The following is a 25,667-nucleotide window of genomic DNA, read 5'->3' as shown; positions in this document are numbered from 1 at the left end:
CCTTTGGGCAATTATGGAGAAGGAGCATTCCTAGGAATGTCCCTTCCCGATAATTGCCCTGTGTAAAGGTGCTGCCGATCAACCGATCCCACTTGTTCATTGGGAGAAAGCATTGCTGATGTGGTCACCTAAATCATCATTTCTGGGCAGCAGATCATCTGCCCAGAAACAATTATTCTCTATGGTGATAAGCAATTACAGCAGCGATCATTTGTCCCCATACATAGGAGATGACTGCTGCATGTAAATAATTGCCTGCTGTGTCGACCTGTGTGGGCCTTTACTCTTGACCAGATTAGTCACAATATCTTGTGACACCAGACTTAAAGTGATTTTCCGGGAGTAAAATATCGATGTCCTGTTATCAAAACAGGTCATCAATATCTGACCAGTGGGGGTCCGATTCCTGGCACCCCCAACAATCAGCTCCATTGAGCGCTGTAGCCTCTTCCTAGGCCAGTGACGTTCACTGGTCAGACGGCCTAGGCGCAGCTCAGTCTCAAACGATGGGCTGGAGTTGCAATACCAAACTATACAATGTATGGCGCTGTGCTTGGTATGCTGTGAGGAGGCCATGGCTCTTGGAGTGGGGGCGGGTGCTGGGAGTCAGACCCCCATTAATCTGGTATTGATGACCTATCCTGGGGACAGGTCATGGAAAAATTGTACTCCCAGAAAACCCCTTTGATTCCTGACATAAACAGTCAATCATGACTGGCCTGTGACACAGTGTTAAGATCAGAACAAGTTTGCCAGTAGTCTACAATTGACAATACTGAGGACTGTGGCCGACATCAGGAAGTGGCCCGGACTGGCCCACAGGGGCACAGGTGCATCCCCCAGTGGGCTGCACAAGTAGCACATGACACAGTAGACTGAACGACCTTCGTGTAGCTAGGTAGCATACAGCACCCCAAACAGACTATGTTAGTATAAAAAATTGAGTAGGGTAACAGACTATTGTTATTATAGAAGCATCGGTGGGCTGAGATGACTTCTGGGTACAGAGGTGTGCCAGACAGTATCCTCTTTCCCTAGTGATCTACATCATCTTGTAGTGTCTTGTTGCTGCCCCGATGTGAGCAGGTAATATGCCTATAGTTAACTGGTTGACAAAGGGCAAAAAATGGCATGTCCATGTATTCCTGGGGTTCCAATATTTACGGGAAACGAATAGGACTAGATGATGCCTAGGTTCAGATTTCTCTAAAATTAAAATGTTATGTACTGGATGAGAATACTGGTGGTTTCACTTCTGTCTCACTGGGAAGCCCCGTACTATATGAGACGTTTTATAGCATAAAATTGTATATGTTTTGTCAACGTACTGCTGTACCAGCTCAGAAAATCACAGTATAGTGCCTTTGGATTGCACTGTATTGTTATCTAGAAGCAATGCTTATATAGTGACATCAGCATATGTAATGTTAGCGATTCATTTCTTTACCCTTACTAATAAGTTTTGTATGCTTTTTTTAATGACAGTTCAGTCATCTGGACTACCAAACTACAGGTCCACCATTAATCCTTTTAGCCCCAAGAGTCCCCCCATCCCTTTATATTTTCATTCTTCTTGCCTTCCCTGGGCCGTAACTTTTTTCCCTTCACATAGCCATATTAGAGCTTGTTTTTGTAGAACAAGGTGCACTTTCTAATTCCACCATTTAATATTGCATACTTTGTAGTGGTGAGCTAGAAAAATATTCCAAATGGGTTTTATGGGTTTTGTTTTTACAGCGTTCCCTATACAGTAAAACCAACTTTACTTTTATTCTACAGGTCAGTACGATTACAGCCATACCAAATATGTATATTTTAATACTGAAAAAAAAATAATCTTGACAAAATATATTTTTTTATTTTCGTTGCCATATTAACTTTTTGTTTTGTAGTTATGTGTACAGAGTTGTGTGGGGGCTAATTTTGTGTGGAGCGATCTGTACTTTTTTATTGATACCATTTTGGAGGGTGTATGACTTTTTGATCATTTAATAGTCTTTAATATAGATTTTAAGGCAGTAGTTCCTCATTCAGTGGCCACATGTGGCTTTTAAACCCCTGTCATGGAGCTGCCCTACAGAAGTCAACCAGGCAGAGCCCTTCACAGGGTAATACAGAGCAGAGTGTTTTTGGAAAGAATGGTAGCTTCCTTTTCCAGGGGTGTGACTTATATAAAAGGGACATGGCTAAATATATTCAGCCCACAATATTAATGCTTTTGCCAGGCCAGACCCCTGTATTACTATCAGACCCCAGATCAGATCAGACCCCCTGTATTAATTTCAGACCCCAGGCCATATCCTTTAAATATGTTCAGGGCCCCTATATTAATATGTGAGCAAAATATATTGGCACAGAAAAGTGCTGCATTAGCTGTGAATGCCCAGACATCAGGAGTGAACACCACAGCTCTGGAGATCCATACTGGCTAATAAGTACCCTCTGTTCCGTCAGACATTCCTTCACGCCAATGCTGGTTGAGCCATGACTCCTATCCAAAACTCTGCTGCACTACTGATGACTATACAATGCATTACTGCCTGCATTGGGCTGCTAGACTCATATGAGAATTCCCTATGTTCTGACAGGACAGGTATTCCTAAATCATCAGTCTCTAAATATCCTCCATCTTTAATGTTTGGTGCCTTCTGATGAAGCTAGGATGCGCAACGCACTTTTCATGATCACCCCAACTTTATGTCACAGTGGGGAGTGGGGGAAATTCCCCACCGTACAATGAGGACCCGATAGTAAAGCTACTAGGCCAGGACACCTGGGACAAGGAAGCAGGTCACCTCCTATTACATCCCTAATCCTTTCCCTTACTCCTCACCATATGAGCTGACCCAGATGGTAGGTGGTCTTATACACAGGAACCTGGGCCCTGAATCGCCCGGATGTTCCTTGAAACAAAGAAAGGGCTGAGACAACCTGTTCATCCCAGACACGGATGAACAGGAGTCTCGCTGGCCTAGCTGCAAGGGAAGGGACAGGCAGTGCACAGCTACTGAATCGGCAGGTAAGAGCCCAGAAACAACTCGCACTAACCTGCCGCGGCAACAACGAACCCCATGCAAACAGGACACATGGCGGCCCCAGGCAGAGCTGCATACTGACTTGTAGTTCCCCCTCCGGGGAACCCTGACATAGAAACATAGAATGTGTCAGCAGATAAGAATCATTTGGCCCATCTAGTCTGCCCAATATACTGAATACTGTGAATAGCCCCTGGCCCAATCTTATATGAAGGATGGCCTTGTGCCTTCCGGAGGCACAACACTCAGGGAAAATGTCTAGCAAACATGCTGGACTACAGACACCAACAGACCAGACATGTAACTAACCAACACCACACATATAAAAGGGTAGTGAAGGGAAGGTGACACCGGGATGACATTGTAGAAACCTTGATGTTCCACAAGGTGGCCCTCAAGCACTGGGCAGATGGAAGAAACCGGACAGGAGCAAGCTCCAGCACACACCAACGCTGAAGGACAACTCACCCCAGCCAACAGGCCCCAGGCAATATAAACCTCGTGGCCACACCCAGCCAGGTAGTTAACCCCTCCAGCACCAGACAGGGGGGAAACATGATATAAGGGGCAGTGCACAGACAAGCTGCAAACAACATGTAGCCCCTGGCAACGAGCATGCACGACTAACGTGTCACGGCGCACAGCAACAAGACCGTGACACCGCCATGACACTTTATCATCATGTCCAAGTGTATGTGACTTTAACTCCCTCTCCAACAGTCACATTAAAATTGGAAAAACCCTACCGAAAATGTCACTTTTTAATTGTAGATTCTGAGATTTTAGAGCACAAGTACATGACCTTAATTGGCCCGGGAAACCTGGTCCGTGTGTTAGCCGTTTCTCCCGGGCCGACCTCAGCTTACCTAAACTGACTGTATCATAGTTATTTATCATACAAGTTAATATACACTCACCGAAAGAATTATTAGGAACACCATACTAATACGGTGTTGGACCGCCTTTTGCCTTCAGAACTGCTCAGGTAGCCCGTGGCATTTAAACGATGGCCAATTGGCACTAAGGGGCCTAAAGTGTGCACAGAAAACATCCCCCACACCATTACACCACCACCACCAGCTTGCACAGTGGTAACAAGGCATGATGGATACATGTTCTCATTCTGTTTACGCCAAATTCGGACTCTACCATTTGAATGTCTCAACAGAAATCGAGACTCATCAGACCAGGCAACATTTTTCCAGTCTTCAACAGTCCAATTTTGGTGAGCTCGTGCAAATTGTAGCCTCTTTTTCCTATTTGTAGTGGAAATGAGTGGTACCCGGTGGGGTCTTCTGCTGTTGTAGGCCATCCGCCTCAAGGTTGTGCGTGTTGTGGCTACACAAATGCTTTGCTGCATACCTCGGTTGTAACGAGTGGTTATTTCAGTCGACGTTGCTATTCTATCAGCTTGAATCAGTCGGCCCATTCTCCTCTGACCTCTAGCATCAACAAGGCATTTTCGCCCACAGGACTGCCGCATACTGGATGTTTTTCCCTTTTCACACCATTCTTTGTAAACCCTAGAAATGGTTGTGCGTGAAAATCCCAGTAACTGAGCAGATTGTGAAATACTCAGACCGGCCCGTCTGGCACCAACAACCATGCCACGCTCAAAATTGCTTAAATCACCTTTCTTTCCCATTCTGACATTCAGTTTGGAGTTCAGGAGATTGTCTTGACCAGGACCACAACCCTACATGCATTGAAGCAACTGCCATGTGATTGGTTGACTAGATAATCGCATTAATGAGAAATAGAACAGGTGTTCCTAATAATTCTTTAGGTGAGTGTATAGGTTACACATAGAAACAAATACTAGGCAGCGTAGCTAAAACCCCAGATGGGCCCACTCAGCACAAACCGGATACAACATTTAGTGTGTGTGCGGTTCTCCTGAGGTGGGTGTCCCATTTTTTATGGGTATGTTACATGTGTTATTTGTTACATGAGGGATACTATATATTTTCTGGGGCAAATGTTATATAGGTGTTACTGTACATGCTTGATCTATATGTAGATCTCAGGGGTGGGGAATTGAATTTTGCTTTAAGATACACGTGTATTTATACTTACTCCCATTTGTGTGTAACCTTTGATCTGCATTGGTTCAGGATGTGGCTATGTACATACTATTATATTGGCATTACTTTTTACCAGATATAGTCAACTATGTCATCTCTCTCATGCTTTTTTTTATATCTATATAGAGCCACTTTAGGTGTACACTCCCCTAAAGAATTATTAGGAACACCATACTAATACGGTGTTGGACCCCCTTTTGCCTTCAGAACTGCCTTAATTCTACGTGGCATTGATTCCACAAGGTGCTGATAGCATTCTTTAGAAATGTTGGCCCATATTGATAGGATAGCATCTTGTAGTTGATGGAGATTTGAGGGATGCACATCCAGGGCACGAAGCTCCCGTTCCACCACATCCCAAAGATGCTCTATTGGGTTGAGATCTGGTGACTGTGGGGCCATTTTAGTACAGTGAACTCATTGTCATGTTCAAGAAACCAATTTGAAATGATTCAAGCTTTGTGACATGGTGCATTATCCTGCTGGAAGTAGCCATCAGAGGATGGGTACATGGTGGTCATGAAGGGATGGACATGGTCAGAAGCAATGCTCAGGTAGCCCGTGGCATTTAAACGATGGCCAATTGGCACTAAGGGGCCTAAAGTGTGCCCAGAAAACATCCCCCACACCATTATACCACCACCACCAGCCTGCACAGTGGAAACAAGGCATGATGGATACATGTTCTCATTCTGTTTACGCCAAATTCGGACAGAATTCGAGACTCATCAGATCAGGCAACATTTTTCCAGTCTTCAACAGTCCAATTTTGGTGAGCTCGTGCAAATTGTAGCCTCTTTCTCCTATTTGTAGTGGAGATGAGTGGTACCCGGTGGGGTCCTCTGCTGTTGTAGCCCACCTTTCTTTCCCATCTGACATTCAGTTTGGAGTTCAGGAGATTGTCTTGACCAGGACCACAACCCTACATGCATTGAAGCAACTGCCATGTGATTGGTTGACTAGATACTCGCATTCATGAGAAATAGAACAGGTGTTCCTAATAATTCTTTAGGTGAGTGTATATACCACACTTCATTCTTGATGTTTTTTGTCTCTATTTTTAATGTTTTGTAACTTTTTTGAATAAAATACATTATATACTCGAAGCCCGTTGGGACTCAGTTTTTTTCTTTTTTGAGTTGATGCATCATTTATCATACAGTCAGTTTGTATCTGATCGTGGATCTCTTGTACCCAACTGTGCATTCAGTACAAGAGATCCACGATCAGATATGAACTGACGGCATAAAACACTATGATACTCAGAGGATATGAGTACATTTTAACCCCTTATTGAAAGCTAATTTCAGCCTTAAAGGGGTTGTCCGCTTTTTACTATTGATGACTTATCTTCAGGATAAGTCATCAATAACAGAGCGGCGGGGGTCTGACACCTGGCACCCCCGCCGATTAGCAAGTGCTGCCTTCTCTGCTCTGTTTACCTGCTCAAGTGCATACCTGCATTACAAGTATAGTGTCCCCATCCACTTCTGAGATGGCTCTGTCTATTCAAGTGAATACTACAAAGCCGTCCCATAGAAGTAAATGGGGACACCATATATGTACCCAAAAGTAGCCTCTGAGAGCCTTTTTAGAGGGCAGCAGGGGAAGACCTCTTGTGGCAAGACCCAGTGTTTTATCAGACCGCATCTGTAATATGTAATCATTTACATATCTATATAATTAACATGTCTGCCTAAGACATAACTGCATGCTGAATTTTGCAGCAATCTGACATTTCTGTCTGGGTGCGGTATTTAGTGTACTTACCGTCTCTAAGTGGCGTGGTTCGTTCACTTGGGAATACGGTCACTTTTGCAGCCCAGGAAAGGGGAGGAGACAGGGGCATAGCTATAGGGGGAAGCGGCTTCTCCGAGGTCCAAACTCAAAATGGACCCACCCAGGAGGAGACTTAACAGATTTTATTGTCAGGGCCCCCTCAACAGTATTATACAATCCCATTATACACAGTGATACTGCAGGAAACGGAACCAGCGGTTGCCGGGCCTCATCTGAGGAGGAAATCTCATTCCGCACTGGGGGGGGGGAATCTGAATGGGGCTAGAATCATTCCTCTCCCTGGTGCATGCGCAGAGAAGGTGGATTCAGGAGTTTGCTCTGGCCATATCTCCATCACGTTCCCCATCTGAGGAAGTTATGTCGTCGTCCATAGACGAGACCAGTAAACCTAGGACAGGATGTGACATTGATAGAAGCAGGATTTTCAGAACAGGCGCATCACATGACTGGGTTCCTGAGCAACCTATCCACACAGTATTGAGATGAGTATATTAGAAACTTTCAGAGGCAAGATATGAGTAGTTATGGTGGGTTCGCGGGGCCTTAGACAACGCATGTCTAAGTTATGGTGGGTTCGCGGGGCCTTAGACAACGCATGTCTAAGTTATGGTGGGTTCGCGGGGCCTTAGTGCTCATGCACTAGCAGTTTTTAGGAAGACATTGTATTAGTGAGCCCTCCAACTTGCGATTATACTTACAATATTGTTAATGAAGATCATGGTAGATCTTTTTGTGTCATCGCATCTTATTTATAATTATTTATTTTGTATATGTGTACAACCTGGTGTGTGTATGTGTGTGTATGGGGGTTAGTAGGTGGATGTGATCTGTATCTGTAGTTATGGCTATAAAATCCTTTACCTTATGGTTGTGTACTATTTTATCTGTCTTGTAAGACATCGTGCTCTCTATGTATGTACAAAGACTACCATGCAAACCTAAGGCACCACCTCCTTCTGAGTGCAAGCAGTAGCTCAGCTGTGCAGGGTGAACTGCAGTGCCCCAGAGGACTACTGCAAAGGGTTAATTTCATGTTAGCAAGTTAAATGTTGTGATTTGCTGTTAAAGAACTTATCTTGTTTTGCACTGCATAAACCTAGTAGCAATGTATAGGAAACCAAATGGTTAACATTGGCAGACTGGTTAGATTGCCAGGGTGATGGACTTAGCTTGCCTCTTGGTTAGGAGTCTAGTCTGAGCATAGCTATAGGAAAGACATGTGTGTGACAGTTCCTGCAGACCAGGCCCAAGTCCAGAGAATATCTGTCTCTGAGACTACAGCTGCCAGAGAAAAAATATATACCGCCAGAATACTCCTGAAGGAAAGAGAAGGAGATAAGAAGTCTTATATGGTCCAGAACCACTATCCAGGGTGCAAGTAAGGTACTGCTCATTTATGACAATAGACTTTACTGCTGTGGAAAGGGAATGTTGCTCCAGAACCTGCCATACTTTGAGATGGACTGGGCACCTGGATCTGCGCTCTTCAGCCTTGGTACTGCAAAGAAGGCTAACACGAACAGTATAGCATGCTTATGGTTACTAAGAGAGGCTGCAAAGTGTCTCTAGAGAGAGATTCAGGGACTACTAATATCATCAATGTTGCTGCCTGTACATGCAACCTGCCACACCCCAGGGCCGATCGTTTCCCAGGTTTATAGGATGCGGCCTTAATAGTCTCTGTGTGTGTTACGGTGCTCCTAACTGAATACAGACTATCCCCATGGTTAGGCTCCAAATCAATAAAGGGGGATATTGAAGATTTCTCTTGGTTCCAGCTGACTTTGGCATAAACTGGCAGGCAAACTTGATAACTCTGCTTTCTCTTTCTTCTGTGCTAAACTCTGCTTTGGTCTGGTTACTGGACTTTCGGCCATTTCCGATATCCCTGGATTGGGATGCCTTTGGCTGTTGTCCCCCTCCTGACACTTAGTAAGTAAATTAGCAAGGAGTCCTGGTGCTCTATGAGCTGCTTCCCTTTTGAGAGACTCCTGCCGCAGCCGGAAAACTTTTCCCCCTTGCTGAAACATCTTCCACACATCTGCATCCATTGCAAGCTTAGCTTAGACTGCACCGGCTGCTACATGTTAGGCACGTCTGGCTCCGACGGTGCCCAGGTTTAGACTTCTCTAAACTAGAACTGCAACCCTTCCTTCTGGTAGGAAGCCGGACTGGCCCACTTCTGCCCAAAGGGGGGAGAATGAAATGGTGAGTTCTATTCTGTCTAGAGATGTCTCTCTCTACCAGATATACACTGCCACCTGCTGCTGAACCAGGCACATTACATGTACAAAACAGGTGCATAACAATAATATCAATGCACAATTTAATATTTTGAAATTTGTTTGCGTTTGGTTTGGTGGTAAAAGCAGAATTGTGTTTTGGATTCCGTTAACTCGGACCATAACGCAATTCTATAATGGAATGCATAACGGAATGCCCCAACCACCATGGGTCCCAAGCTGATAGACTGAGAGCTAGAACATAAAATGAATATAAACTATGGTAGTTTAACATATGTACGAAACTTCACACCTTAGGAGGTTCAGGTAGGGTTTATAAGCACAATTGAAGAAGCTTCATGCAGCAATGAGGGCCCCTCAAATGTTGGTTCTGGGCCTTTCATCTCTTACAGTCCTATGACATGCGCTATACAGTTTCTTCCCCATAGGTTTTATTCTAAATTTCTTACTTCATTTTAATGTATTGCAGGTGTCATATTTAGAGCAATCTGTAAATCTTCAGAGAATATGAAGAAAAGCCTCATCTTGTGTTGCGTGACCTGTTGTCTTCTATCTGCATTTCCCGGAAATCTAGGTTTGAATCTTTCTTTCTTTTATTTTTACAATACAAAAGTGCTGAGAAAATATATTTCTATTGTGAAGATAACATCGGTGGCGGTAATATAAGATAGCCTAGAAGTAAATCTCATGAAAACAATGTTCATTTATGTACTGTTATTAAAAATACAAACCAAAAAAGACAAGGTGGTATTAGCAGGAGGTGCTCAAACCCACATGCAGTCGTGCATATATATAGGGGAGCAAATCCTGCACTTGTGGCCCATTGCTAATGGCGATCCCCAGCAAAATGCATACGGTGGAGGATGCCCGCGGCGAACCACAAGTACCACAATAGACATCTCACACAAGGTAACAAGTGCGGATGTAATAATCAATATAACAATATAACAAAACAACAACAAATACAGGTGCACTCTGTGGTCTCACTAAACCCTCAAACTGATTTTAAAATTGAGAGATTAGTCAACATGTCCTACGGTGTAGAACATGTCTAAGCCCGGGCACCACGTCAAGGTTTCTCAAGTAGCCCGGGACCTAACGCTCTCCTACCTGCGCCGTATGGGCGATACCAGGAGCCAGTGGGCAGATTACAGGAGCATGAGGCCGACTCACAAGCAGCTCACCAGTTACCTCCAGCATGTAACCATGCTAGCAATGGGAGGAGGGAGGAGTCTACGAGTCCCACTCAAGACTGACTGATATGGCCCAGGCCTCACAGGTGCACCTAAATGTGGCCTGTAGATGGAAAACAGGCACATTTGAATTGGAGTTTAATTGTTATTAAAAATAGGCAATAGTTCAGAAACTACCACCAATGCCTCTTGCAAGACATTTTAACCATGGAAGTAATGTAAACCCTAGATGATCCCATGGCCATTCTATCCACCCATTGAATCCAATTACTTTGGAGGTCCACCGTCATACCCATGTTCAAGCCTCCCATAGGATAAAGGAAAGACCATTTGTAGTGGAGCCTTCCTGTATATAAGTATCATATCTATTAAGATTTTTACGCCACAATTGTACAATGATGCATTAAATTTGCTGCCCAATACAGGAATGCCATAAAGTCTTCAGCCTCTCTAAAGCGCAACTCTCAGCACAACTGATATTTATATATCTCTTACCTATCCTAGATTAGGGCAATATGGAAGACGGAAATGAAAAATTTCTTGGAGATCTTTCGATTCTGAATATCACACTCAGATGCATTTTTTTTTAAGATCAGGCATTTTCAGGCTGTGTTAGATGATGGTATTGCATTGTGAGGTGGTTTCCATCAAATAAATGCAATACCACCTGTTAGGGACTAAAATTTTGCAGGTAGGTTGGGTTTTATAAGTAGGTTGGGACTCCCCATCCACCAGTGCGACCAATGGCTAAATGGTGTTGTGGGTAGAACTAAGGCATTACCATTGGCTTCCACAGGTTGGCAGGGTTTGTGTCAGCCATGGCATTTAAACCCAGCCATAATGACCTGTACAACTATACTAAAGGGATACAGGGGTGAAAATGCATGGCTATGGGGGATGGGCAGAAGGAGCAGGGAAACGCTGACTGTGGCGCTTTAGGGGGTATAAAGGCACCAGTATTATTAATGGCACATGGTATGTGGGAGACCATTGCAGGTTTTGCATGAAAGGGGGAGAATCTTCAGGTTACATCTTTCATTTGTTTTATATAGTCTTAGACGAGGACTCTATTGCATGTATTACATGTATCTCATGGGTTTAACCCTTATTATGAGATTACTTTGTTGGTGAGAGGAAGTTGTTCTGTGAAAAGCACAATAGAAGCTCAGAAAGACATGCAAAGCTCTTGCGTGGTGATTAGGTGGAGATTTTCATATGTGATTCTGCTAAACTGCTAACTCACTGCACTTCTATAAAACCACAAAAGTCTAATGTGTAAAATCACAAACAAGCACAGTCACACATGAGAAAGCACACTTACTCCACAGCAATCATCAAAGGGGTTTTTGAAAACTTAGACACTGATGACCTCTCCTCAGGTTAAGTCATCAGTATCAGATAAGTGGGGGTCTGATCAGGGGCGTAGCTAGAAATGCATGGACCCCATAGAAAAAAGAATTTTATGCCCCCCCCCCAGTGCCATCCACAGATCCCCCTCCCCTAAACAGTGCCACCCACAGATCCCCCTCCCCTAAATAGTGCCATCCACAGATACAGATCCCCCTCCTCTAAACAGTGCCATCCACAGATTCCCCCTCCCTAAATAGTGCCATCCACAGATCCCCCTCCCCTAAATAGTGCCATCCACCACAGACCCCTCTCCCCTAAATAGTGGCATCAACAGATCCCCCTCCCCTAAATAAAGCCATCCACAGATCCTCCTCCCCTAAATAGTGGCATCTACAAATCCCCCTCCCCTAAATAGTGCCATCCACAGACCCCCCTCCCCTAAATAGTGCCATCCACCACAGATCCCCCTCCCCTAAATAGTGCCATCCACCACAGATCCCCCTCCCCTAAATAGTGCCATCCACCACAGATCCCCCTCCCCTAAATAGTGCAATCCACCACAGATCCCCCTCCCCTAAATAGTGCAATCCACCACAGATCCCCCTCCCCTAAATAGTGCCATCCACCACAGATCCCCCTCCCCTAAATAGTGCCATTCACCACAGATCCCCCTCCCCTAAATAGTGCCATCCACCACAGAACCCCCTCCCCTAAATCGTGCCATCCACCACAGGTCCCCCTCCCCTAAATAGTGCCATCCACCACAGATCCCCCTCCCCGAAGCTCACAGGAGCACATTTATAAACTAATCAGTAACTTTATTTTAATCATTGACATCGCTGATCTCTTCACCTGGATTGGATTTGGATACCTTACTCTGTCTTAGCTCCGGTAACGGTAACAGCAGGCAGTGCGGGCGGCGCTCACTCACTGACGTCACGCGCCTGTGCCGCCTATTGGGAGGAGCAAGCTCGTGACGTCAGTGAGTGAGCACCGCCCGCACTGCCTGCTGTTACCGTTACCGGAGCTAAGACAGAGTAAGGTATCCAAATCCAATCCAGGTGAAGAGATCAGCGATGTCAATGATTAAAATAAAGTTACTGATTAGTTTATAAATGTGCTCCTGTGAGCGGCGTGGCCCTGTATGTTCTAACCCCCAGGCAAGCGTCCCTGTCACCATGGGAACGCCTGGGGGTTAGAATATACTCTTCCCTTATGTCAGGAAAAAATGCCCACATGATGCAAGGGGATCCCCTTTAAGTGCCTAAATCCTTATGAAAATGCTTCATTGTGGTCTATGTTATTACAGAGACACTGGCAGAGGGATAACTTCAAGATCCTGGGCCCCAATGGAAGTTCTGTACCAGGGTCCTCCACCTATCATGTGTCCTTTATATTATGTGGCAGGGGACCTTTAGGTCCCTGAGGCTCCAAGACTTTTGGGCTACAGCAGCCTCTGCATTCCTATGCTAAGCTCCAGGACACTGGGCCTCATAGTGATCAGTCAGGTCTCTGCTTTATTTTTCAGCAGATTGGGCTGTAGACATGTGGTGCCTATAATGGTCCAACCATTTGTTCTTTTGACAAAAGATACATCAGGAGACGAATTGATATGGCACCTTATTTGGGTTCCCATTAGATTTCAGTTTGCTTACTAGAGCCACTATAGATTATAATAATATGCTGCTCTTCTCCCTTATTTTATCATCAGGTTCTAAGTTAACAGACAGTCTGTACTGTGTCCTACAGTATTCAAAAGACATTGTAACGTGTTCATGGTCAGAAAGCCGAATTTCCAGACATTATGTGAACATGTCATTGATGGAAAGAGACAAGTAAGTCACCTCCTTTTTGCCATTTACTGTGGCTACTTTATGTTGTCAATAGTAATTACGAATTACAATTGATGGAAGGTCACCCCAGAGATATGCAATTTCGCAGGTAAAATCTATCTCCACACTCATCCAAAATGCACAAAGTGGCTGTCCATATTACATACTGTAAATAGTAACACCAATTATTAATTTGGCTCTGAATTCAAAAATATATAGAGAAGCACTGTCTGGCACTGCTTAGCGCAGGAATGTCCATCGGAATAGGCGAAAACGTGGTGGAATAATGGCCCCTGATGGACTAGTGGTGGTGCTCAATACCAGGAACACAGTTCACAAGAAACTCCAGCATGAAGTAATGATGATGGAACGCACCATAGTCGTCTAGACTCTAAATGATCTTTATATTCATCCAAAAGATTATGTAATGGCAGCAGGGGTGCAGAGAGCCACACAGGCATCATAGGCGGTCATGACCGTTTTGCGTCAACACGTTTCCTCAGTCCTTTATTAATTTGGCTCTGTCTATCATTTTAGCTACAAGTGTGCTAACATAAAAATTTGGCAGACCTGGTTTATAGATGACAGATTCAGAGGCCATTTTAGGTCACTGGATGCCACAGTACAGCGAGCTCCGGAGGAGCCAGTGCAGAGGATGGGAAAGGTAGTGGACCTGATAAAGTGTTGTGTCATGGTGTAGTCCCTCTGGCTGTTGCTGTCTGGGGATCAGTGCAATGGAAATTTAGTACTGAAGAATGAGGCCAGAACTAAACGTATAAGTCTTTATTGCTAAGTGCTACGTAGAACTTCTAGAACTTCAAAGACATTCAGTAGCAGCAGATTTTTAGTGCAATATTCTCTGGCACTAGTAAGGAATATTCAGGCAGGTTGGGTGGCGGCAGTTTGGCACTATGTAGTACTGGCCCAGTGGTAGTATGGTGATGGGTGTCTTAGCCGTAGTCCCTCACCTCACAGCAGTTCCTGTAATAAATGCTTATGTAGTGGCTCACTCTACTGTCTTTCATTTCAAGGATTCGCTTGAGGCTTAGATAAGGTTGATCTCTTTAGCGGATCAGGATCAGGAGCCTAAATGTGAGCTTCTTCTCCAGTCCATAGCAGAACAGGAACTCCACCTCCTGGCAGGAAGCAGTGCCAGTCCACTCCTACCAAGCGCGAAAGAATAGGGGGTTTAGCCCTGTTCCTTGCCAACCATTGCCATTCACTACCTAAATGAAAAGAATGTCCATAACATGTAAAATGCACAAAATACATCACAATACAATAACTATTCACAGTTGTAGTACTCTGAAGTCTGGCATACTACAATAGCAACAATCAACACCTGACGAATGCATCATGGTAGAAGCATGAGGTTTACAGAGGCAACACCATCCCTAATGAGATGCTGTGGTGGCTATTGACTGTGATATCAAAAAGACAACCCACTCCACCTGTAGTGCTACCAAAAGGTAGATCTTCAGGAATAAAAACCCTTAGTGACTGTTTGAAAAATGTTATTGTCATTAACTAAGGGGATAATAATAAAATATACAGTAAGCTCTTAAAGGCTATGAACACTTTCAGGTCAATTTGTTTTTATGATTGCATTTTATTAATTTTGGACCCAAAAAAATAAATATTGTTTTCAATTGGTCTTCTTTAAAAAATTTCTGCAGTTCTTGTGATACATACAGTTAAAAATTTGTCTTTTTTCAAACTATCTCTGAGTGGTGACATCTGACAGCTCATGTGAAGTCTTATCTCTGATCTCCTGACCTCATAAACACTCATTTAAGCCATATTCTTAGTTAGTTAAGAGTTTAGCCATAATGAGTATTTATGAGATCAGGAGATCAGAGATAAGGCTTCACACGAGCTGTCAGCTGATAGAACCCAGAAATGATAGTCTGCAAATAGACTGATTTTTAGCCATATATATCACCAAAACTGTTGAAAATTTTTAATAAAGAACAATTGAAAAAAAGTTTTTAGCCCAAAATTAGAAAATGCTATCATAAAAAAATGAACAGACGTTATCTATACTAACCTATAGAATACTCCAAGCAGTGGTTGCAGGCATTCAAAATGTAATCATTTGCCTATAAGGCTATACAAACAGAAGACTTGGAACTGTTCTGCATTAAAAAAAAAAAACAGTTGTACAATTCATGTCTTTTTTGAGCACTATGACTAACCATACACGATGTAGGGGGAAAAAGTACTATATTTTTGTCCATAAGATGCACCTAGGTTTTAGAGGAGGAGAATAAGAAAAAAATTATTTTTCATTAGACCTCAGATCAGACCCCTAATGTTCTTCAGACCTCAGCTCGGAGCCCTGATCCGACCCCCAATGTTAATAAGACCCTCAATAAGATGTCAGCTCAGACCCCAATGCTAATAAGACCCCAATAACACCTCAGATCCAACCGCCAATCAGACCTCAGCTCAGACCCCAATCTGAATGACCCCAGTCAGACCTCAGTCAGCCGATTGCGTCACACTACACCCGGAAGAGAAGACTGCCGGCATCAGCGATAATCGGCAGTCTTCTCTTCCGGTTGTAGTGCGACATAATCGGTGCAGGTGCACTGAGGAAGGAGCTGGCAAGCGCGCGTCCTTCACTCAGAACGCCTGCGCTGATCGAGGAACGTTACGGCGCAGGCGTGGGAATTCAGCAGCAGACGGGGCCAATGGGAGGAGGAGAGCGCTCGCTGGCCCTGTCTATCAAGAGGAGATGGGGCGTGTCTAGAAGCGGCAGATGCGGCGGCTACCAGCAAGTACACGCCCAACTTGCTGGTAGTGAAGAAATTTGCATATGATAAAAGTATGATTTTTACAAGAAATAAGCCACAGACAAAGGTAGGACATGTATGATTGCACTCAGCTGACATTAGCAAATAGCTAATGTCGGCTAATGAAAATTGCACAATGGGGGATGACAGAAGCCCTTTAAAGTTACAGATTACAGTTAATAAATGTATAATCCTTTGAGCTGCCGGGCCCTGCATATTCTAACCCCCAGGCAAGCGTCCCGTCACCATGGGAACACCTGGGGGTTAGAATATACCATTGAGATTTGAGTTTTCATGATCTCAGTGAGATCATAGTTGGCTGTACAGCGCTCTCAGTTCCGGGAATGGATATGAGCGCGCACGTAGCAGGGCAGCCTGCTCGTGTGTCTCCCGTTCTCCAGCGCAGCCAACAGATAGACAGACCTCTCCTAGCCACGCAGTTTTAGGGTAAGATGAGAATAGGCGCTATTGGGACAAATTGAATGATTTTAATGGTTTAGGAAGAATTAATATAAAATTTTAATATGGCCACTAAGGTGATACTAATCACCTTTATCAAAATATGGAAAAAAATAATATGACAGTCATACTTTAATTAATACTAAACTGTGGAGAAAAAGACATGGATCGCACCTCCACATGCCATGCATTGATCTATCACTAGGTCTTAGCAAACCCAAACTTTAGGATTTTTTGACCGTGGACCCGAACCCGAACATTTCAGTAAAAGTTTGGGTTTGAGTTTGGTGTTCAGCGAGTTAATGCTGCTTTTTGAAAGGCTGCAGAGAAGCCAATCAACAAGCGTTTAACTCGTGTGCCCTTAGAAGCCATCACAGCCATGCCTACTAATGGCTGTGATTGGCCAGAGCAGCATGTGTCCCAGCCTCTATATAAGCTGGAGTCACTCTGCTCTGATTAGTGTAGGGATAGGATGCTGCTGCTGTGAGGGAGAGAATAGGAAAGAATCAGTTATCAAAAGTGCTTGTTAACTCAGCGATCTACAGCGATTTTGTTTTGTGAGTGCAGTGCACAATTGTTTTACCCTGCTCTGAGCCCACTGAAGCAGAAAAATAACTTTTATCCATCTATTAGTTTGGTGGGCGTCGGCGGCCATTTTATGCAAGTTCAGTGTACCAGAAAAGCATATTTGCATTTGTGACAGTAAAATACAAGCTTGAAATACTGCAATTATATTCTGGGTTTAAAAAAACACCCATTTTTTGCAATACCCTACATCTGGTGCCTTTTCTGCATTTATATATTTTATTTTTTTACATTTAATTTTTATTGAAAATTTTAACATGTAAAAGAAAATGACATAGTATCCGCTACAAGCGGGAATACATGTAAATACAATAATAGGTAAGACATATAGTTAACATGTGAGTGATCATAATCTCCAAAAGAATAGGCTTATGCAGGAGTATCAAACTATAACAAAAGGAATAATAATAGTGACCATTGGAAAAAGGGGTAGTAGGACCCTGTTTCATTAGATTTGGTTTTGTATGTACCAGATGGCAATATGAATAGCAATGGGTAGTAAGTTCCCTGAACTTATGAGAGAGAAAGAGATGGAGAAGAGGGTCTATTGGAGCGGGTTAGAAGAGTTTGTCAGGGAGAAGACAGTGAGCTGAATTTAGCCAGATATCCCAATATGTGTAAATTGTTGTGAGCACGGGCGTACATTACCTCATACCAACAGTTGTTGTTGATTTCTCTAATAATTCTACGAATAGAGGGGACCTCTTCTTTCTTCCAGCAAAATGTGATTTTTAGTCTAGTGGTAAAGATGATGTGGGCAGTAATTGTTCGAGAATGATAAGGGAAATCGCCTAGTCCAATTGATAAGAGAGCCAATAGTGGAGAAGGATTTATGTGAGTGACACAGAGTTGGGATATGAGGTCAAAGACCTGCTTCCAAAGATCCACTTTTATGGGACAAGTCCACCAAATAGGTGTATAAGTACCAATGTTTTTATGGCACCTCCAGCACTCAGGAGGTATGTCTGGGAGGAATCTATTTAAGTAGGCTGGCATGAAGTACCAGTGGTAAAATATGTTTTTCGATAATTTAGAAGTGATGTTATAGGATTCCGTCCACTGGTCGTCTGAGATAGTAGTTTGGAGCTCTGATTGCCATTTGTTTTGAGGTAGTTGACGGAGTCGTTGGATGTGACTTTCAACAATTGATAATCTTTGGAGATACCTTTTGTTGTTTAAATTATTAGATTGTATCCAATCTTTCAATTTGTTGTTGTCAGAATTTGGATTTGGAGATTTGATTTGTGTGATTACAATAAGTGTCTGACTTGGAGATATTTGAAAAAATCTTTGGAGGGTATATTGTATTTCTCTTTCAGTTGGGAGAAAGAAATGCATACATTGTTATTCCATAGTTGTTCGACCCTAGAAATTTGACAGTCTTCCAATTTGACAGAGATAATTAGTTAATGGCCAATTCGCAAATGTCTAAAGGTGAGTTTTGCAAATTTTCAGAAAGTAGTGATGTGTTGTTAGGGATAGAGTTCCAGACATAAAAGAATAGCTTTAAGAGTAGAGTCAGTGTTTTGAAGAAGGATTGAGATGCTAGGTAATTTGAGAATGTGTGGGTTTTTACGTTGTGTAGTTTAATTTGAACCCAGTGTTTAGATGAATCGTTAAATAGTAGAGATCTCATTTGGTCAAGGATCAAAGCTTAGTGATAGTGTAGCAGAGAGGGGGGATTTATTCCTCCTAGTTTAGTGTGTAATATAAGGGTGGAAGATTTAACGCTGGGCTTCCTTTTCCCCCATAAATAATGAGTGAGAAGCGAGTGTAGCTTATTAAGGTATGATCTGGGAAGGTGTATGGGTACATTTCTTATGATGTATTTAATCTTGGGGAGAACTATCATTTTTATAGAGGCCCGTTTTCCTAACCATGAGAGGTTTTGTAATTTCAGAAGAGATAAACTTGTTTTAATGGTCTCCAGTAAACGTATAAAGTTATGTTCAAATAGATTGGAGGAAGGATAGGTAAGTTCAATGCCTAAATATGATAGTGAGGATTTAGCTATGGTGTATCCAAAAGTGTTCTTGATGTGAGTTATGGTAGAGATAGGAAGGTCTAAGTTGAGAATTTGGGATTTGGATATATTTACTTTATAATAAGAGGCTAGACTAAATGATTTCATAATATTGCTAATGGCTTCTAATGAGATCAAAGGGTTAGAAGTGATAATAATAACTGTTATCTGCAAAAAGTCCAATACAATGTTCCTGGGGGCCTGATTTGATTCCTGCTATTAGAGGGGAGCATCTAATGTGTTCTGCAAAGGGTTCCATGATGAGCGCAAAAATAAGTGGGGAAAGAAGGCATCCCTGACGTGTACCGTTGGTTATGCTGAAGGGGGATGATAAAAAGCCTGAGGTATAAACTAAGGAAGTGGGAGATGAGTAAAGTGCCATTACAGCTGATAAGAAAAAAAAACGCACAGGCTCATCCAGGAGAGGGAGTGGTCCTGTCTGGTACTGGCCGGAAGTGGAGCGGCGGAGGAGAAGCTATATTGCGGAGGAGAAGCCATATTGCCGTGAGTGACTGATTCCAGCACAAGCGGCAGCTATGTCATCAGTTACTCACAGCAATATGGTGACAGTCACTGCACCCATAGGGGTTGCACTTGCAATCCCATATTTCCAGTGCTGACCAGCCCTGTGTGAGCAATAATGGCGGGCTTGGCGGCGATGTTAATAGCCCTGCTGGCATATAATGAAGCAAACTGAAAGGATAAGTGAAGGAAAATTTAAGAACTATGTACCTCCCATGCTGCAGAATGACACATATAGTCCGTGGTATCCCGGCCTGGATTTCTGCTGACAGCAGGAGCGCACGGTGTCCTTGGTTGCTATGACGCCGTGCGCTTCATGCCGCCGCTGTACTACAGCAATACACTCGTATGATCTATACGAGCATGTTACCTTAGTACAGCGGCGGCATGAAGCGCACGGCGTCAGTGCGCTCCTGCTGTCAGCAGGAATCCAGGCCGGGATACCATGGACCGTTCATCATCATCAATATGGGCATGGACACGGTGGGCGTGCAGGGGTCTGGTGGTGTTAGGAAATTGTATTGAGGGTAGGGGGGCCCAAACTGAATTCTTGCACCAGGGACAATTAGCCTATAGCTACGCCCCTGGTAATATTCATTGGTTCACCCATCCGGACCTGGAGATTTATTTAGTTTTAAAGATGATATGCATTTCATTATTTCTTTAGCGGATGTTTCTTTGTTGAATATGTTTATTTGCTGCGTCGTTATTTGGAGAAGGGATATGGAGTCTAAAAACCTGTTTATATTGGTAGTATTAGGATGTAGTCCTGGGGATGAAGAGTTGAGATTGTATAAATCGCGATAATACTTAGAAAATTCTTCAGAAATGAGTTTAGGGTTGAGAATTTTGTTTTTGTGTTGATCATAAAGAAAAGGAATTCTGGATTTAGTTCCTTTAGTTTTGATCTTTCTGGCCAATTGTTTATTTGCTCTATTACCTTGGCAATAGTGGAGGGCTTTAGTCCTGCGAAGGTGGAAGTCGTAGTTATTTTGAAGGTGTAGATAAAGTTGTTAACGTGCTTTTTTGAGTTTAATTAAGGTGTCGTTATGAGAGGTAGTTTGGAATTTTTCATCTAGTTTTTTTATGTCTGTTTATGAGCAATTCTAGTGTTTGTGTTCTCTTTCTTTTTTGTATCGAGGCAACTTTAAAAAAATTACCCCTTATGAATACTTTGTGAGCACACCATAAGGTGGTGTCTGAAACACTATCTGTCACAGCGGGCATGCACTCAGACTAACAGATAACCCACCAACCAGGCTCTGGGCGAGAGACAGGGGAAGGGTCACCTCCTAGCTAATCCCTGACCTCTTTCCCTGCACTGCTCAGCCCACATGCAGACCTTAAAGGTAGGTGTGATGTGTCCTCGTGCCTGGGCTGAGAAAACCCTAACTTCCCTGAGATGGTGAAGAGGGGAAATAGGAGCAGCCTGCTCGCACAGAACCTGGATGGGAGAGATGACACAAAACAACCAAACTTGAATCACACTTATCTTTCTGAGCTGGAACAGACAGACAACCTTCCTTCCTAGCTTCCAAGACCACAATGATTAGTATAATCCGCTCAGAGCACTGGGCTGGTGTGCTATTTAAACTAATGACCCCACCCAGTGCACCTGATGAGAGGCGGATCCAGCACGGCTCCAAAACAAACACTAAACTCATGCTGCTATCCTGGCCGACCTCCGCACATCGTCAGAGTGGGGCATGACACTATCATTGTCATTCAATTGGAAATATTCTAATAGTGTTGAGGTATTGGATTCTTGAAAGGTCGAGTTTGTTAGTAATGAGTTATTTAAACGCCATGGGGAAGAATGCGGAGAGAATTGTTCAGAAATTTCTAAGGTAATAGGAGCATGGTCTGACCATGTTATGGGAAGGATAGCAGTTTTAGTTACTCTTTGTAATAACCACTTGTCAGATATAAAGAGGTCTATTCTTGAGTAGGACTTATGTGGGTTTGAGAAGAATGTAAAGTCTTTTTCGTTAACATGCAAAACTCTCCAAATATCAAGTAGGCCTTCAGAGTGCAGCAGAGACTGTAGCCTGGGCAGGCCTCTATAGTCATGGGGAGGGCTCTTGTCCATGCCAGAGTTTAGGGGCCTTCATCAGGCTGTTCTCAGAACTGCCTGCTCCCGGTGACTGCATTTGTTTCAGACCGGCTCGCGGCACAGGCACAGGTATGGGGTTATCTGTGCATCGCCGGACTTGTGAGTTAAGGTGGCAGCCCGCATGTGTTCGCGGGCGAACACTGCGAACTGCCCATCACTGCTTATTTGTAGATTTGTAGAGTCGGGATAACTTGGTTCTGGTACATTGTATTCTTGAAGATGGTTCCTTGTGTTCGATTGTAGATGATAACTGTTGTTGTAGTAGCTAGAAAAAAAAAAGGTTAAAAACAGGCAAAACAAAACAGTCCAAATCATGGGGAAAAAAAAGTCACTTATAGAAGTATTCAGCTTCATGTAGGGGGGAGCGTGAAATAGTGGATAGAGAATTTTCAGTAACGAGCAAAAAATATCAACTAATTGAGTGTCTAATTCAACGAATCAACAATTCAACAATTCCCACCAAGCCATTTTTGTTCCTGCAGAATGTGTGAAGATTATTTATTTAGGCTGTCAGTGGGTGAGGGAAGAGCACGTATAATGAGTAGCTTGAAGTGAAGAAAGTGAAAGGGAGCGCAGGAGCGTCTGCTCAATTTCTGGGAGATGATGAGCCGACTCTTTGCCACTCTTGGGAGAGAAGTGCAGGTTTCTTCTTAGGAGGAGAGTTACGTGGAGCTATGTCGCCCTCTTGTGGAGATTCAAGTGTACAATTCTTTATGGCTGCTTCAGCTTCTTTTGGAGTGATAAAGACATGTGTGGCTCCATTTTTGTGAACTATCAGCTTCACAGGGAATCCCCATTTATAAGGGATATTGAGGTGATGCAGGATTTTTGTGTAGTTTACAAATTCTCTGCGCCGAGATAGTGTGGCAGGAGATAAGTCTAAGAATAAAGAGATTTGTTGAAACCTTTCTGGATATTTTTTGGTTTGTTGTCTTTAGTAGAGCTTCTTTTATGTGATAGTAGTGAATCCTTGCCAGAACATCGCGAGGTATATGTGAAGGTAGAGACTTGGGTTTGGGGACCCTGTGGGCTCTGTCTATAATAAGATCTTTATCAGAAGATTCTGGGAGGATAGCCACCATTAGATCCTTTAGGAATTCTTGTAATTGAGAGTCTTTTATTGACTAAGGTATATTTCTGAAGCAAATGTTATTCCACCTGGAGCGGTCTTCCAGGTCAGCTAGTTTTAATTTATTGGCTGCAACAACTCCATTGCGTTGTTAGTGTCCACAAGATTATTATGGGCCACTACAAATTCATCCATTTTATCCTCCAAGTGTGCCGTGCGTTTCCCAATTGCTACTAGGTCTGCATGTATGGCAGAGATAGCTTCTTTAATATCTTTGTGTATAGAGCTTTTTAGCTCTTGAAACATGGATTTAAGTTCATGTAGGAGGACTTGTGGTATTGGTGAAGGGCTTTTGTCAGACCCCAGTGTGGGATAGGAGGAGGCTGAAGAGTTATTCACAGTTTGGAGCTCTTTTTCATGGAGGTGGTAAAGGTGCTGCTGAGATGTGCCCAGTGAATTCTCAGGAGGCATCTTGGACGGTGAGCCGCTTCGCAGGAGCGCTGGCGGTGAAGCGCGCTCTGAGTGGCGCGAATCGGCGCCATCTTGTGTGCCCTGCTGTGCAGGGAGAAAAAAATGCAGTGAGTTTAGGCGGACTTGCCGCTTTCTTCTTCTCTCTTGTCATTACGGAGAGAGGTGCCCAGATGTTGCCAGGGTGGATTAGTGGGTTGGAAAGCAGCTTCTGTTGTCTGTTTCTGACGGTTCTGTGGGCCGCTGTAAGGCTCTTCACCTAGACGTCCTCACAGCTCGGCATCCGGCCACGCCCCCTGCTGCATTTGTCACAGTCAAATACAAGCGTTAAATAGTGCTGTTGTAGTCTGGTATTAAAAAAACACCCATTTTGGGCAAGATTATAAATTTGCGGCCTTTGCTGCATTTCTGACAGTCCAATACAAGCGTTAGATACCGCTGTTATATTCTGGTATTAAAAAAACACCCATTTTGGGCAAGATAAAGTTGTGGCCTTTGTTGCACTTTTCACGGTGAAATACAAGCTTGAAATACTTCAATTATATTCTGGGTTTTAAAAAAACACCTATTTTTTTGCAATACCCTACATCTGGGGCCTTTGCTGCATTTGTCACAGTCAAATACAACCAGTCAATACTGCAGTTACATTGTTGGTTGACAAATGAACATTTTTTGTGACTGTGAAGTAATTGTATAAAATTCGCCTGTCGCACTATTGTGTGACCTCAAGAAATGTTTCCTCTTTATGACTCCGGCGCTGCCTTACTCTCGGTGAGCCTAATTGTTGACTATTGGCGGTTACATTGTCACCTGACATAAACCATCTGTTAGTTTTGTGGGTGAAAGCAAAGAATGTGGAGAGCGTCAAATAAGGGACGTGGCCCGGTCGTGGTGCTGCTGGTGGAGTGTGCAGACTGACAAGGAGGGCAGGGGTGAAGACTGATTGGAAGATGATGTGGAGGACGATGAGGCCCTTGACCCCACATGGAATGAAGGTCATGCGAGTGACCTGTCTAGTTCGGAGGAAGAGGCGGTGGTCGCACAGAGGCACCAGCACAGCAAAAGAGGGACAGGGTGCAAAAGCGTCTGTTACATTCTTGGGTGACATTTTACCATTTTTGCCGTGAATAAACCCCTTCTCTGCATAGGTGACAGGGACCCAATTTTCAGAAAATCGTCTGTTACATTGTCAGGTGACATTTTACCAATTTTGCCGTATACAAACCCCTTCTCTGCATAAGTGACAGGGATTAAATTTTGGTAAAATCGTCTGTTTTGGTGGGTGACATGAACACAGTTTTGCCGTGAATAAACCCCGACTCTGCATAGTTGACAGGGCCCAACAGTTTCAAAAATCATCTGTTCCATTGTTGGGTGACATTAACCCATTTTTGCCGATGAAAAACCCCTGCTCTACTTAGGTGACAGGGACTTACATTTCTAAAATTCGTCTTTAATTGACGCTCGCCCCCTCCTTTCATTCGATGCTTCTGCTTTAACAACATGTCCCACATTTCAGCTCGATCACATTGCAGCCATTGACCTCCCTTGTATGTGGTATCCCTTTCTCACGCTCCCTCTCCGGCGTGGAACCCTGATTCGCCGCTAACCGTGATCAACATGATAGGCGCAGAAAAGAACATCAAAAGTTGATAGAGAAGATATCCAATTGGATCGTGGACATCACGGGGACGTGCGACATGGTTGAGCAGTATGTGTGCACACGCCTACACGTACTGACTGATGGGTCTGCCCCCTTCAACTTCTTGGTCTCCAAATTGGGCACATGGCCTGAGCTTGCCCTTTACACCTTGGAGGTGCTGGCCTGCCCTGCAGCCAGTGCATTGTCTGAACGTTTGTTTAGCACGGCTATATTTCTCAATGTTTTGGGGTCTACCCAAATTTAAACAAAAAATAATAAAATTAAATAAAAAACATAAACAAAAACCAGTGTAGGCTACCTCCTCCTCCTCCTCCACCACCGCTTCCACCTACACCGCCACATCCACCGCCTCCTCAATCGTCTACTCCATATGGACCTCCTTCTTCTAGATCAAGATTATTATTTTTTATTTTTACATATTTTATGTTATTTT

At 43.6% G+C, this 25,667-nt stretch overlaps 1 protein-coding gene across 5 annotated transcripts in view; it reads left to right on the top strand.

Annotated features, from left to right (window-relative positions):
- The window catches only part of LOC122927210 (cytokine receptor common subunit beta-like), a 73,255-nt gene that overhangs the window by 4,482 nt on the left and 43,106 nt on the right, over positions 1-25,667 (top strand). For 4 of the 5 annotated variants that reach the window (XM_044278848.1, XM_044278845.1, XM_044278846.1 and 1 more), the window contains exons 2-3: positions 9,632-9,736; positions 13,417-13,540. In XM_044278848.1, coding sequence (XP_044134783.1) covers positions 9,670-9,736; positions 13,417-13,540 — 191 coding nt within the window. In that variant the 5' untranslated portion in view covers positions 9,632-9,669. The remainder of the gene's footprint in view (positions 1-9,631; positions 9,737-13,416; positions 13,541-25,667) is intronic. The other variant, XM_044278849.1, reaches the window with a different exon arrangement.

Source organism: Bufo gargarizans, chromosome 2 (assembly GCF_014858855.1).
Source record: "Bufo gargarizans isolate SCDJY-AF-19 chromosome 2, ASM1485885v1, whole genome shotgun sequence".
Taxonomy (NCBI): Eukaryota; Metazoa; Chordata; class Amphibia; order Anura; family Bufonidae; genus Bufo; species Bufo gargarizans.
This window is presented reverse-complemented; position numbering and strand designations above follow the sequence as displayed.